The 15,539-nt window shown below is 40.6% G+C and overlaps 1 protein-coding gene across 1 annotated transcript in view; it reads left to right on the plus strand.

The window, feature by feature from the left end:
- Positions 1-9,934: 9,934 nt before the first annotated feature.
- The window catches only part of LOC137975625 (glutathione hydrolase 1 proenzyme-like), a 13,042-nt gene continuing 7,437 nt past the window's right edge, over positions 9,935-15,539 (plus strand). The window contains exons 1-3 of the mRNA XM_068822757.1: positions 9,935-10,154; positions 12,879-13,189; positions 14,332-14,524. Of these exons, the coding sequence (XP_068678858.1) occupies positions 9,997-10,154; positions 12,879-13,189; positions 14,332-14,524 (662 nt within the window). The 5' untranslated portion in view covers positions 9,935-9,996. The remainder of the gene's footprint in view (positions 10,155-12,878; positions 13,190-14,331; positions 14,525-15,539) is intronic.

The raw sequence follows: 15,539 nt of genomic DNA on the forward strand, positions 1-15,539 counted from the left end.
GTACCACAAAAATGTTGCACCCGTTTGCACAACTCATCCAACATTGTTGGGGCCACGCACGCGCATTACAATATGATCTCCATGGAAATGCACGTGTTTGTCTAAAAGTCTTATGGGTCGTATCCTTCCATTATACATTGCATGTCTTCAAATTGTTGCAAGTTGTTTCATGCGTTTGGACACCACTACCAACAACATCCAACGTCATCTGCCAGACCGACAACTGCCAACAATGTTGGGAGTTGTTGCATCTGTTTGCACGTAGCTTTAGCTGCTCTAAGACAATCACAGCGCGCGTTATATCGGCCTGAAACACTAGCCATATGATAATTTGGTAACAACAAGAATGCGAGACGAGGCCGTTACCATGTCCCAGCCCTTGATCACGTGATTGACACCAAATACATCCTGGATAAAACTAGCAAATCCCTCGTTTAACCACAGATCATTCCACCATCGCATGGTCACCAGATTTCCAAACCACTGGAAAATTAACAACAACACAATCATCAAACAAAGATCCATAATTAGACAAATCGAAATGAAAATCCTAAAGTTAAATATGTTGGATGTTTGCTCCGCGCTCTGAGATAACTACAGGGTAAGGGTACCGGATAAGGTGATCGGTGGAGGCTCCTTCCCAATCCCTTTTTTATCTTATCTGTCGCACTTTACCCATTCCACACGCATTCAAGTTTCGGAGAATTGGTGTTTGGCCGCTCAAAACCTCACGATTTTGCTTCCTCCACTGTTTAACGTTTGCTCTTCGTCAGAGTGTTTAGCAGGGATTCGCTGTATAGAGGGATGAAAAACGTCGAGCTTATAATTATGTAAGATTTCTACCACGCGACCAAAAACATTTTCATGCGTCTTTCTAATTGTTAAAGTTAATTCAACATCTTTAATGATTTCTCCTCGAGGAATTGTTTCATATCTGCCGCAAAAGCAATATCTGTCTTTCAATTAATTCTTACTATCAGCTCTTCTGGGTTTACCTGCTCCAACAGAGCGTGACAGCTCAATGGCACAGCAGTGTACTTGTGTAACGCAATCGCTCGGCAATGCGTTCGAGTCACGTTCGAGCCTGGATACTTTTTTGGTCAGTTTATTTTGACACTGCATGAATTGCTTTATTGACTACGATGATTTTTCGCTCAGAAAATCATTTCAGTCACTGATTTTGGAACTATCATGGTGACAATAGACCAAATCGGCTAATATTTTATAATCCGCAATTTTTTCTTTCCGGATACGCCTTCCGTCTACAAGTATCCGGCGAATTCGCTGGCAATCCGAGTTTTTTGAATACGCTCTCCAGAGTGGATATTTTTGAACCCGATATGAATCCGGAACCGCGTAGACGCCAAATCCGGATATTTTTTAATCCGGATCACAACATTGAGGCCAGTTCCTTACCGTGAAGTCAATTCTCCAGATGGCTGCCGAGATGGCGAGATTGCTGCTCTGTTTCCTTGAGGAGTCCTGAGTACTAGAGTGAATCCGGATTCGTTTCGGATAAGCGTGGACAGGCAAATTCGATTTAAATACGCTACGTGTGGATGGAAATATTTTTAAATCTGGAAAGAAAAAGTTGCGGATTCAAAAATATCCGAATATGTGTGGACGGGGCCTCAATGTCAAACCCAATTCAAACCCTTTGGGAATCAAACGTTTTGTTCCAGGTATTTATGCAAGTCTGAGACACTTCAAACTTTGTTATATGAATTAGTTTGAATTAAATTTAGCCTGTTCCAGTCTCCCAGATAGTCGGTAAAACGAAAACAACTGCGTGGGAAAAGCGAGTAAGGGAACTTGGAACTCATTTTTCGCACGCATTTTTTTCTCTTTCCCTACTATCTGGGAGTCTGGAACGGGCAAGTTTGAATTTTGAAATGCGGGCTATAGAAGAAATAGAAAATATCTGGACACTTTCAGCAGTTGTCTCTTATAGCAGACACCTGAAAAATTCAGACGGCTCCAACGGGATTCGAATCTCTGCGATGACAGTTCCACTGTCAAACGCAATTATTTTCCATTCCCTTGTGGCTTCTTTAAACGAACTTTTAAGGGAGGTCTGATCGGCTATATTTCAGATTATCTAGAGTAGACTAACAGACTGACCAACAGATAACTATAAGGGAATAATGGTTTCTTTAAATTCACCTGATGTGCCAGCTCGTGCGCTATAACGCGAGTGATTGACAGTTTCGTGTCACTTGATGAATACGTCTCATCGTACACAAGATGGACACGACGATACGTCACCAGTCCCCAGTTTTCCATGGCGCCGATCCGGAAGTCTGGAATTGCTAGATGAAAAGGAAAAAAAATAGGAAAGTGGCCGTTTTAATGCCAGAGATGACTTAAGTGTCCCTCATAAAAAAGATAGACAAGTCAGCCGCATATGACGACAGGCAACCTAAACGTCTTCTTCCAGTGAATTAACGTAAAATATGTTTGGAACAAAACCAGGACGTCATAATTGAAAAGCACTTTTTCTTTTTTTACTCTTAGACTAGTTTGTTTCTTGCTCAATGGGACAACACAAGTCAAGTGCTTCGGTCGTGTGAAGCGTCTTACCTTTAGCCTGAAAAAAAAAAAAAAAAACAGTGCGCTTTCTCTTCTTCACAGTAGGACTGCAAAGGAGTTTTTGGTTGGATTCTTTACAATCCCGCCAAGAAAGACGCCATTTTGCCACAAGTACGACAATCAGGGAAATTGGAGATAGTGATGTCGGTTAAAACAATCACACAGTTGGGAAAAACAGCATCAAAGCGAGAGAAATAAACGGTGAAAATTAAAATATCTTGTGTATTTTAATTTGAGTGTCGCGTCTCCTAAACTGAGAAAAAAACGACTTGAAAACTGTCTCTTTTTGCGAAGAACAATTCACAGTAAGTAGAGGATTAAACGAAGTGTGAAATTATTTGGCATAAGTGGCCCTGACAATTTATAAAAGCCAGGATAAAATTGAAGTTGGGTACCCTGTGAGAAGTCAATAATCCAGAGGTGTCGATCTCTCTCTGTCTTTCAGTTACGTCATTATCTAAACTGAGAATATAAATCCCGCCAAATGATGGCCAATCAGATTAGGCCTCATGACCACAACGCCTCTGATTGGTCCAGTGCATAATCCAAACGGTCGTAATCGCTTGCAGGGGCATGGATTCGAACCTGTCAAAGGTCATGAATAGATGGAACACGAAGAATTAGAGAATTGATGACACGTGTCTAATACGCTCATGTTTACTTTGCATACACGTCACCATGTATCACAAGGTGACTCCTTAAAGGGGATATATCACGTTATTTTAGAGTGTCTAGGGGAAAACTCTAATCAATCACGAGTTTAAAACTCGAAAATGGTACTCCATGGAATTGCTTTACTAATAAAATTCTCGTTACACCACAAACAAGATGATTCTGAGCAAAAGCGAGCCGACCTTTTTTCAAGATTACCCAAATGCAATCCGCCTTAATCTTGTCCATTTGTGTCCATCCATGCTTCTTTTTCCTTTTACTGTATTTCTTTTATATTGTTCACTGAACAGGTTTAAGTGGTTACTGCAACAGTTCATTCTAATTTTTGGGTATTTTGGGTGTTACGAAATTGCATCATTTGCCCCTTTAAACCCAAGAACTTCATGTATTATGTTCTGCTTACCGTTCTGGTTAGACTGCCCAACACCTCAAAAACTTTTCCACTTTATGTATTCTCCGAAATCGCCCCAAATACTTTGTATGGTTTTTAGAACCTTCTTTATTGAAAACTCACTTTTTTATTGGCTTTGAAAGACGGGGAAAAGTGGTCCTAGTTTGATCCATGACTGAGCAATGAACAGTGTGAAACCCATCCCTCTTCCTTGCGCAGTCGTTGATCAAATAACAACTAGTTTTTTAATCTTTGAGGAGCCTCTAAAACAGTAACTTTGAAGGAGAGAGTTTAGCAATCCAGAGAATTAGTGTTCAACAAGTGAAGAGAATTGTTGAGCGTAAAGCGTCTTTTTGATCGCATGAGGTGATAGACACCCTGTAACGTGAATCAAATTACTCAGTTGAATTGGATAATTGTATAAGTTGTGATACAAGCGGGCAGGAATCAATTGCACGCCATTTCTTTGTGGCTTATAACTACATCAAGACATATATTGAACAAGGTAACACAGAAAGCCGGAAAAGTCAACTAAGCACTCTCAATCTTTAAATAATGAATGAATGCTTTTTTAAGGAGTTTTAAAAGGTCTGTTAGCACTGCTGTGCATTTACCATGGCAACAGTTGGGCCTTACGGACACCCTTAAGAAGTTGCCCGACAATAGTTTAAGACAAATATCATATCGTTGCTCCACCGCAAGTATCGACAGTATTGTAATCCTTTTTCATCGGAAACTCACTTTCACCTGTGGAAAATCCTTTGGAGTGAAGGACTTCAATTTGGTGGTCTTGGAGCGCAGGGCGGATATAAACCGCATTAAGTGGATGTGCTATGCAAACACTACATTAGCCCTTACCGCTACTCCTGAATCAGTCTTTTTCTCTTTCCATTTGAAGTCTAAAACCGCGAAAGCCACCAAGTACGAGCTCATGTTGACGCTTGGAGCAAAATGCTCTTCAACGAGTCCATCCTTTCTGTCAACAAGACGGGTGCGTGGCATGTTGGACAGAGCGTAATACGATCCAGAGTCACGGGTTATTGAAACGATGAAGGACGCTTTAAACGAGGGCTCGTCAAAGCATGGAAATACTTTCCTTGCGTGTGCAGGCTCAAAGTAAGTCATTGCGAGCGCCCTGTGGAAGAGAATACGAGGAAAACGCACGAATTAAGCTTCTCTTGAAGATTGTTATTATTAAGATGAAGAAGGAAAAAAAAAGAAACCATTTTCTAGGTCACTTAAGCATTTTAACAAAATGAATCCACTCTCTTTATGAACACTAATTTTTTGAGAGAGACTTCTTGGTTTGACTCGCTTGGAAAACAAGGGACTTCATCTTAGCACGATGCAAGTGCCACTAAAGAACCTCTTCTAACGATGTCCTCGGTAAAACGAGGGCACCGTAGTCAAATGCATGCATATATTCTAGACACAACGAAACCTCGATACTGTAATAAACTACCACTTCCCAGTACCTTGACAACCCCGCTAAATCGATGTTACACTGTTCGAAACTAAAAATTAAATAGAGACCACTCTCTGTGCAGTGTATTCATACCTTTTTTCTCCGTGTTTATTGGTGTAATAGCTCTTGTAAAACCCCTCTAATCTGTTAGAAATCTTGGACTTGAATCTCAAATTGAGAACATACATCTCCCCCTTACGAAGAGGTTTAAAAAACTCCACACAAAGCTGCTGGTTTCTCTTGAATAACAGAATTCTTTGAACAGTCAATGTTTCAACTGGTGGAATCTCATATGCCTGTGTCATGGAAACGTCTAATATATCCAAATCTTTCGAATGGAGAATAACAAATCTAGTTGCCCTTTTGCTAAGCATTTTAATCTTCACAACTCCGCTATATCGGAGAGTTGTTAAATTTACCGCAAATCCAGTTTGTAAGTAAGCGGTTGAGTGTCCCTTGGTAAGCGCCCGCGGTTTCCATGTGGGAACTTTTCCATGGTGTCGACAATTTGAAACTCCACCCCATCTTCCCTAGAACGATGCTTAGACAGTTCCCGCGCATGCTCAGTGAAGAGCGGTAGGAAATCGTGTTGCAAAAATATGAGAACGAGGACTACCGCAAAGACAAGCGAAAGAGAGAAAAATACGGCCTTGACGATCAATCTGTGGATCGGTATCTTTGTCTTAAAATTGAGCCGAGAAAACAGGTTTTGACCGCTGCTATGAAGACCATCTTTTGGCTCATCCATTGAAAAATCATCTTCCTCTGTTTCCATTAGTTCATTATTGCCCTCCGAGAACGCTGACTAAAATATTAAAAAAAAGAGAAAAGAAAAAAGATCCAGATTCAAGAAAGAAGATGGATGGTCGGCAGATTGCAGAAAGTACAGTCTTTTTTAAAGCGCTTTTTCATTGCATTGATATTGCCATGATATTATAAAAAAAAAACAGTGAGGTTTTCATAACCTCTACCCTCGCTTTCACTCAAAGGCCAGATAACTCATTACATAACTGTGAAATGACCTGATGCGGAAGAAATGATGTCAAGCTAGTTCAGCCGAGCGCACCTCACTTGGTAATCTGAAAGTAGCATTTTTAACAATACACTCAACAACATTGCTTTATTCTGATTGGACGAGAGGGGAACAATTTTAAACCAAATTGTACTCTTTAAGGTCCCAATTGAATAAGGACCAAGAAAAGCAAAATTAAAAAATGGCCTGTGGCACATTTGCTATTTTCTGTAAAAAAGCCATGCTAAGTCTTAATTAAAATGTAACAAGTGCGGATCAAGCCTCGATGAAACTTTTTCACAGTTCAATGAACGTTTTCCGTTACTAAACTAAGTTTACGTACATAAATCTTCATCACCGTCATAATCACTGCATGAAAATCCAAGGCCCTAACTAATGCACGACGCCGCCTTTTTTAATTCACGTCAACTCTACCTGATGCGAATTACCGAGAGTGTGAATCTGATTCACGGTAGAACTCGTAGACCTTGACCATGATTTTTCGAACTCGGGATAGTCCTCTCAGTTCAGATTTACAGCGGTTATCAGTTACACGCGCCCCTCATTCATATTGCGAAAATAAAATTTAGGTGGACGTCAATCAAATGTTTCCATGACGATACTCCTGTTTTCTTGTGGCGGCGGTTGAATTCGTTATGGAAACATTTGATTGACGTCCACCTAAATTTTATATTCGAATATGAAAAAATATCGTTAAGGGGCGCGTGTTACTGATAACCGCTGTAAAAAATCCATGCAATTTTTTTTTTCTGCCCTGATAACGTGACAAGCTTGAAGGTGACAGAGTTTTACCTGCACCACCTGTCGCTGTCACGCATGGTTTTCAAAAGTCCTCGTTTATATCGCATGTCGACCTGGCTCTGATAGTGGAGCAAAAGACTCGTGTTTATAGTAGGTTTTATGTAGACTTTGGTCTCAATTTGAGGATCTCTGGTAAGTAGTGCTTCCCAAGAAAAGGAAGCAGACCATTACTTTTTGTTTCCATGGTGAACTTCACTGATGAGTGGCAGTTGTTGAGAACTTGAAGAAATGTAGGCGCTGGTGTTGTGTCATGCATTGTAGTTAATGTGTCGTCAACGTATCTGTTGTAAAATGAACTCATTTTGCCTTTCATGAACCAGAGTTTCTTCAATGGATTCCATGAAGACATTAGCAAGCATTGGAGGGAGTGGTGAAAACATGGCGACCCCATCGGTCTGTTCTTAAAGTTGTCCATTAAACTAAAACAGTCAGGTCGTTTGTTGCCTCTAAAGTTGAAGACCCACAACCAATATCTGCCCCAAAAGAGAACCCAACGGTCTGAATAGTCCTGCCCTTCAAAGACCGGGATTCGACAGACTTAGTCCGCAAGCAGCTGAAAGACCTGAGCTTGAAGACACACACAGTTGTTTCAACCGGTTTTTGTCAGTGCTAAGATCCAGCGATAGATAAACGTGCACGAGAAAAAACCGCCTATTGTTAACCAACAACGTGTAGTTTATAAATTTCAATTTGACATGTGTGATGCAAGTTATGTAGGCTATACTCTCAGGCACTTACACCAACGCGCGGCTGAAGACTTCCATTGGCAAACACTTCATGAACGAACGCTGTATTGTCCCGAAAGACCTCAACAGACATTTTTCCGTACTCAAGATGTGCATGAATACGTTCGATTGTTTAGTGCACGAAATGCTGGTAATTAGAAAATTAACACAATCTCTCAATGTCTAGTCGGACTCAATTCAAGCAAATCTATTTGCGTGACATTGCATATTTAATTAAGAAGTATGTTAATCATCTTGAGCGAATTTTCTGATACATTTGAACTTGAAAATGGTGTCACGATGTCCCTGGAAAGTCGTCCTTTACTATCGCTAATTTGTACTTGTTCAGAGGAGAATTAGCCATAAAAAACACTGGTAACGTTTGGATTGACAAAGGTGCTAATACGATGATAAAAGCTTCTGGGTAACTGAATCTCAAAACTCAACTTCTCTTTTTTATTTCGCTAGGACAAAGTAGTTACACCGCAACATCACCATTTTCATCAACAGGACCCAGTTCATCGAAACCCTGTTTAGTTAACCCTCGGTTAAACAATAACTGAAGTTTAACTTTTGCCCATAAATGCCTGAAGACTAAAATTATGTGTCGTATAAAGAACAAACCTCTAAGATAAAATTGGAAGATATGTAAATTTCTTGCAATTGAAGCTTGATTACCGTAGCTTAATCTGCCTATAAACAATTGAGCCCAGGCCCCAGGAGTTCAAACGATGGATAGCGCTATCCGACAGATAAATCACTATTCATTGGAAAGTGCAATTGGTTTCGCTAATACTTATCCACTGGATAGTGATTTATCCGGCGGATAGCGCTATCCATCGTTTGAACAACAGGAGCCAGGGGGCCGTTTCTCGAAGGTCCCGAAAACTCTTCGGGCCCGACATGCCATTTGTGAAACTGCCGGCAACCGCTAGTTTTGGAAAGCCAATCCCTCAACATCACTTTTCAAGGTAACAAAAAGAAAAATGACTTTGAAGTTTGACGAGATACGTTCTTGAGATACACAGAGAATTATGATACCTGAAAATGGCCCGTAAAATTTCGGGACTTTCGCGAAACGGGTCCCTTGATCTCAGACGCAAAGCATTTCGCTCGCGCAAAATACGTCAACAATTGTTAAAATTGCCCAAAAATCTGCCATACACTGTGACGTCGCCATGTTACTGCAACAACCAAAGTACAGAGTTTGCTAATGCTAAGAAGAGAACTAACAGAACAAGGTTTCCGCGTGTGTCTCTGGAATCTTACCTGAAACATGCATGACATGGTAAGGCAACTTTGCCACTCGATGTAAAGCTGCAGAAGAATTTTAAGGAAAAGATAATTTCCGTATGAATCGTGAAATATTGATGAATTTACATGTGAGGATTCCAACTTCGAGTGACTTTTTACGGGTCCTCGTACTCTAGGTGATATGGGAGAACAGGGTCTGTGCAGTTGTGGTCGTGAGAGGAGAACGGCAGAGAAAGATAAAAAAGACGCGAACCCAGTTGATGGGTATTGACCAAAATAACGGTAATGAACAGAGGAAAATGCCGACGATTTGTAGCTCGATGTTTGCAAAAAACGGATTGACCTTACTGCTAAGTAATTTGATTTGAGGGCCGCATGTTGGATAAGTGTGTTAATGTCATTTCCCTCTACACCCCTCTTTATGGGACAAACATCAGAAAACCTTGCCCAACAATTATTGGTCGGTACTATTGGAACAATCTACCACCTTCTATCTGTTCGAGGTCTTCAAAAAAGCTTCCAAGAATGCTTTCTCCAAACATTACCTTTCTCAATATTAATTGTTTTGCGATTTCTCACTTAAAAGCCCTTTTCTCTTTTTCCACATGTTCAATACCTATCTATCTATCTATCTATCTATCTATCTATCTATCTATCTTCCCTCGTTTAACTATGACAATTATTACCGTTATAGCCGCTCATAAGTGCTCTACACTTTGAGGAAACTTTAAATTAAATCAAATCCGATTAAAGTAGTTCAACGGAGTAGACAGAGAAAAACGTCTGGGAGTATAGAAGAGAACCAAAAAACTCAACCCACATATGTCGAATGTGAATCGACTCCTGAGCTTGTGGGTATGAAAGCTCTTAAAGCCAACGACGTTCTCAGGTTCCAAACACAAGAAGCGGGTACCAGATCCAAACACGGGTTACAGATAGACACACGGGTGACATAGCAACAAAGCTTCGCCAACCGTTTCATCTTACAAGTCACCAGTAAATAATTCAATCGACGAGCTCCAACGACTCGATTTCTGAAATCTTTCGCCATAGATTTGTCGGCGCCATGTTGGAGAGGAAGTGTACAACAACTCGTTCGACTCGGCGGTATCTCCGCGCTTTGCTTATGTTCGTGGCGGCGTGCTCGGCGGTCGCAGGACTTGGATATGTATTCAGTGATACGCCGCTTATTGAAAACTTGCGAAAGCGTTTTATGATGGGAAGGTAAGCAAATTAGTGGATAGATGTTATTTTGAAGTAGTCAATAGATAATGAAGTAGGAAAATAGACGGTGAATTTTCCATTCGGCTGGCGTACTTTTTTCAAATTTTGCCCCCAGGAATTTATAACGGCTGAAAATACTGTGCTTACCACATTGACACTGAACAATTAAAAAGAACAATTACAAACATTCATTTACTAGATATATATATTTATATATAAGTTATTGCAAAAAACTGAGAGTAAATTTATCAATTAATTGTGACTTTCTCATCCTATTGTCTCAAAAAGGATGCGCTCGTTATAAATTAACAGAAGACAACTTTTACCTCATGCTTCAGCTTTGAAGCCGACTGCAACGAACTTCCTGTATCTTTCACAGCCTTGAAGGCATGGAGGCGAAATTTTCCTGAAATGCAGGAGTGACATTGTGATGGGGAAAATATACTGGAACTGCGGAGATAAATCGATTCTTTTAAGCGAATGATTATCACACTTTAATGAAACAACTCAAGAGATTGGTTAGAAAGATGCCCAGAAATGCATGTATTTTAGGCGTCATGAGGTGTCCCCTTGCTCTTCTACTCAGTAAGTGTTAAAATGGTACTATGATAAAAAAATCAAATATTTTTTCTTTGGATTTCAAAACTATGTTAACTAAACACTAAGTGACCCCAGTTTTAAACCTTAATTAAAAAAAGACACTTGTTTATTTTAACTGGAATTTTCCTATTTAATGGTCTACCATTTGTGACTTTAAAATCTTGAGCCAGCTGGATCGAGGAGAAAGTGACGTCAAAGACTCAGTAGTTTAAGAATGGAATGCGTTTGTACTCGACTCAATTAATATGCAGCACGGGAGTTTCTGGCTTTCGGATTTTTAAACTCTTGTTTTGCATACATAATAAACTGCGTTTACACACTGAAATTTTAAACCATGGAGTGAATGACGTCACAGTTTCCATGGATCCAACAATGTGAGGTCCAGTGGGTCAGTTTTGAGCGTGAGTAACGGCGGAGCGTGAACCCAAAACTTTGGATCAAAATCAAAGCTCAAAATTTTGCCAGGCAGGTGTCAAGCAAACACAGTTCCAAAGTCTGAAGGAAAAATTTGATCATAGTACCACTTTAAAGGCCCAGTAATACGGGCAATGTCTCGCAACAATGTTGCTTTGCAAGTCGAGATGGTTTCTTGCGCGTACTACAACCTCCTTGCGCAACAAATTTTTACGTTGCAAAAAGTAGACGTTGCTTTTACTTCTTGCAACGTGAAAATTTGTTGCGCAAGAAGGTAGTAATACGCGCAACAAACCATTTCAACTTGCAACGCAAGATTGCTGCGCGACAAGTTGCACGAAAAATGTTGCCCGGATTCGAACCAGTGATCATGGTATTGCCTTACACACTGCTCTAGCAGTGAGCTGTTTTACCGGGATACCACTGTGTCAGTTGATCTGTTTTACTGAGATGATCGGAAAATGAGCGACAATTCATTGCTAATCCCCACCAGAGCACCAATGCATATGCCATGCATGGTAGTCATTCAATTTCAAAGCAAGTTTTCTTGATTTCAAGGGAACCTCCACTTCAACAAATAATTATTTCAAATTATATGAAATAACTTTTACAGTCAAAACAGTCTGAATTTTTTTTTTATAAAAGAGCATTTGTTCCCGAAATATATGTTTTGAAATCGTTCATTTTTGTTTTCAAATTTCGGGGGCTCAGCCATCTTCAATAATTGTGACGTGTTAATTACGGTTACCCTATTGTTATTAGACAAGATCACTTTGTGTGGCAACAAAAGGGCAACCGTTACACGTCACAATTATTCAAAATGGCGGCGCCCGCGAAATTTGAAATTGAGAATAAGCTATTTTAAAATTCTGTTTTTCTGATACAAACACTTTTTTAAAAAACAAATTTCGAACACATTTGTTTGGGAACATTATCTCCTTCGGTTTAAACTAATTCGGTTACCGTAGTAAGAGTGGAGATATTTCATATCTATACTCTGAACTGCAAAGTACTGGAAACACTCTATTCTACATCGTCTCTGGCACTATGCAATTTCGCTTGTATTGTTATTTTGGGGTGTTTAGGAAAATTTTTAGTTTAAAACTCGAAAATTGTAATGTGGAATCCCTTTACTGATAAAATTATCGTTACATCACAAACAAGATGATTCTGAGCAAAAACGGCCTTCATTCTGGCGATTTGCCGTAAACTCCCGACTTTCTTCAAGATTACCCAAATGCAATCCGTTTCAATCTTGTCCATTTGTGTCCATCCATGCTTCTCTTTCCTTTTGCTGTATTTCTTTTATGTTGTTCAACGGTCTCAATTGGTTCTTGCAAGGTTTCATTCTACTGTTTGGGCATTTTGGGTGTCATAAAATTACACCATTTAACATTGACACAGCCCCTTTAAAAGCAGTGAAACTCCAGGAATTTTGGGCGGAAAAATAATTTAAAGAAACGAGAGAACATTGTGCCACCAACAAAACTGATAAGGCCGATATTCAATCAAGCAGAAAGTTACTCTTGCATTCTTAATTTAACTCCTTCGATGGCGATAACTACAATAGAATTTTTCGTCCTCAGCAGGAAAACTGAATGTCATTCCAGAACAGCCTTATTCTTGCAAAGTCCTGATATGCAAAAGAGCAGATAATACATATTTTTTCCATATAAAGTTTAATTTATTATTTATTTCTTCACCCAATAGTCCAACGAAAGTCAAGCAGCCGACAAAACAGTTTGCATACCGCCATGCTGCTGTAGCATCGGACAACGCTGAATGTTCCAAAGTGGGAAGGAATATCCTCAAGAAGGGAGGTTCAGCGATAGACGCAGCTATTGCGACCACACTTTGTGTAGGCGTCATCAATATGCACTCCACGGGAATCGGAGGAGGGGGCTTCATGCTGGTGTACGACAGTCATAAGCGGTCAGCGGAGATGATAGATTTCCGAGAGACCGCGCCCGAAAAGTCTGGGGTTGACGTGTTAAAGGGTGATCCAATGAACGGAATTAGAGGTAATATCTAAATGGTGACAAGGACGCGAGATGGTTTCAATGCGCTCAGCCCGAAATTTATAAACGCAGTACGAGTGTAATCCGAATCGAACTCTACAATTCTAGGTCAGCAACAGATGTGAAATTGAAGTCGTATTTTTTATTTCATCCCAAGGGTTATTCATCGCATTTCTATCGGGCATGACAAGTGCTCTCATGCACCACTTTACCAGCCCTGTACCCTCGGGAGCTAGATTTAGCATCGCGTGTACGTGAAACGACCAACGGCTGTAATCAGTAGATTCTCCTAAATCAGAGTGCCCTATACTAGGAGTTCAACTAGATAGCTATACCACATAGGACAGACCGCAACACCGGGAACCCCATGCCCTACTCTTTGCGAATAGTGTGTGGGTTCTTTTACGTCCCACAGGGTTATGAACATTGAAGACATTGCGGTTTATAGTCCTTATCCGAGAAGACTAGAGAGTCTAACCATTTGCAGATGTCATTACAAAGGCAGCACTTTCTCCTCAGTTATTTAAAGACACTGAGTGTTGGAGTGTTGGTCCGGCCGGAGTTTTTGATCCCCGACTTCCGGCAGGCTGCTGTTTCAGTGTCACAAGCCTGGTTTTTTCTTTTCAGAAGTTACTTGACATCTGTAGCTCACATACAAGCAACGAGCGAAAATCAAAGATGATAATTTCACTTTGGCAAAAGCAAATTTTGTCGTTTGCCGTAGACGTAATGCTAAGTCTCTCTCTTAACTTCTCTAAAAGCAATTTCCTTTTGTTGGAACTGAGCGGCCAGAACCGTCAGTTTGCCAAGGAAATTGCATGATAATCCCTTGTATTCTTCCAGGGCAGTATGTATTATCCTCGAAGTGTGTTAACTTGAAGGCGTTCTAGAGTTAGTCCTTCCAAATTAAACGCCCCGTCTGGCCCGACAGTTCTGTCCAATGGAAAGCGCCTTAAGGCAAATAAATTTAGACCAATTCACTTGTCGATCAAAAAATGTGGCTTTATCAATTGTATACAGATTTACTGTAAACTGGTTTCCATTGAACCAGAACACTAATTAAGATTTGTAATTAAGGAAACCACAATATTCGACCAATCAACGTCCCTCAGACTGTAATAACCCTTGATTATATTCCATCCCAGGTGGCTTAGCGGTGGCTGTTCCTGGTGAGCTGAAAGGCCTGGAAGCTGCGTGGAAAAAATACGGCAAGTTGCCATGGAAAGAACTATTTAAGCCAGCCATTAGCATTGCGAAAAAAGGCTTCGCACTACCAGAGACAGTAGAAATAGCAATTAACATCTGGAAAGATTTACTCCTGAAGGACAAGACATTTAGGTAAAAGAACAAATTAAGTACTTCAAGCACAAACAACAAATTTGTGAGTAGTGTACTTGATGATCACTTTTCAATCGGCATTGAAAAGTAGTATTAACTGTGAAGTTAAGTGCTAGTGCTAGGGATCCCAGGAAATTCATCATGTCATTAAAGCCTTTTGGTCACAGAACAGGGGCCGAGGAGTACTCTTGAAATTAGGGGGGGGGGGGGGGGGGGGGGGCTAGGTTTTGGTATGGACCACGGAAGTGTTAAGGGAAGGGGAAGAGCTTCAGGTAAAAACAGCAACGTAGGGAAAGAGTGGAAGGGGGCTATACCCCCCCCCCCCCCCCCGCCCTATAGACAGGGGCTAGCACAAGAAAAGAGGAAAATCTTTAACTAGGGTTGCAACTGAACTTACGACCTTCGAGTTAGACCACCATTGTTCTACCGAATTAGCTTCGAGACCAGACGGGAGCAGGCTGTGGGTATTATCGCTCTTAATTACCGACAAGTGAACATGTAAAACAAACTCGTTCCCAGGGCTTTTCTCCATCAAGAGTAAGGTGGAGGAATAACTCACAAACAGCGATGACGACAAATAGAGCGAGTTTCAATCAAACAAAAACCAAAGTAATTACTTTGGCCAATCAAAAAGGTCGGAGACAATCCAATAACCCCATCAAAACTCGAAGAGATTACACGTAGCCGACACAAAGCGCGGGAAAATGTGCACGCAAGAGCCACAATTGGTTTTGGTTTTACTTCTGATTGGTTGAAAAAATGGCGCGAGAAGTTTGAACCGATCACTGAGTGAAGTAAATGCAAAACCAAAGCAATTCGCTAATTACTTTGGACACTCAATTGAAAACCGCTCTATCAGATATAAAGGTGGAGGAAAGCCCTGGCAACGAGGTTGCATTTAAAAGAAGAATCTAAAAGAAGACGAACGGCGTGATCCAAAGCTGAAAATTAATTGAGGCGAGCTCGTGCGCGTTATTGTAGCTCAGGCGTCATCGTCGTATTTTGATTCTGCGTC

The sequence above is a fragment of the Montipora foliosa genome, chromosome 11 (assembly GCF_036669935.1).
Source record: "Montipora foliosa isolate CH-2021 chromosome 11, ASM3666993v2, whole genome shotgun sequence".
NCBI lineage: Eukaryota > Metazoa > Cnidaria > Anthozoa > Scleractinia > Acroporidae > Montipora > Montipora foliosa.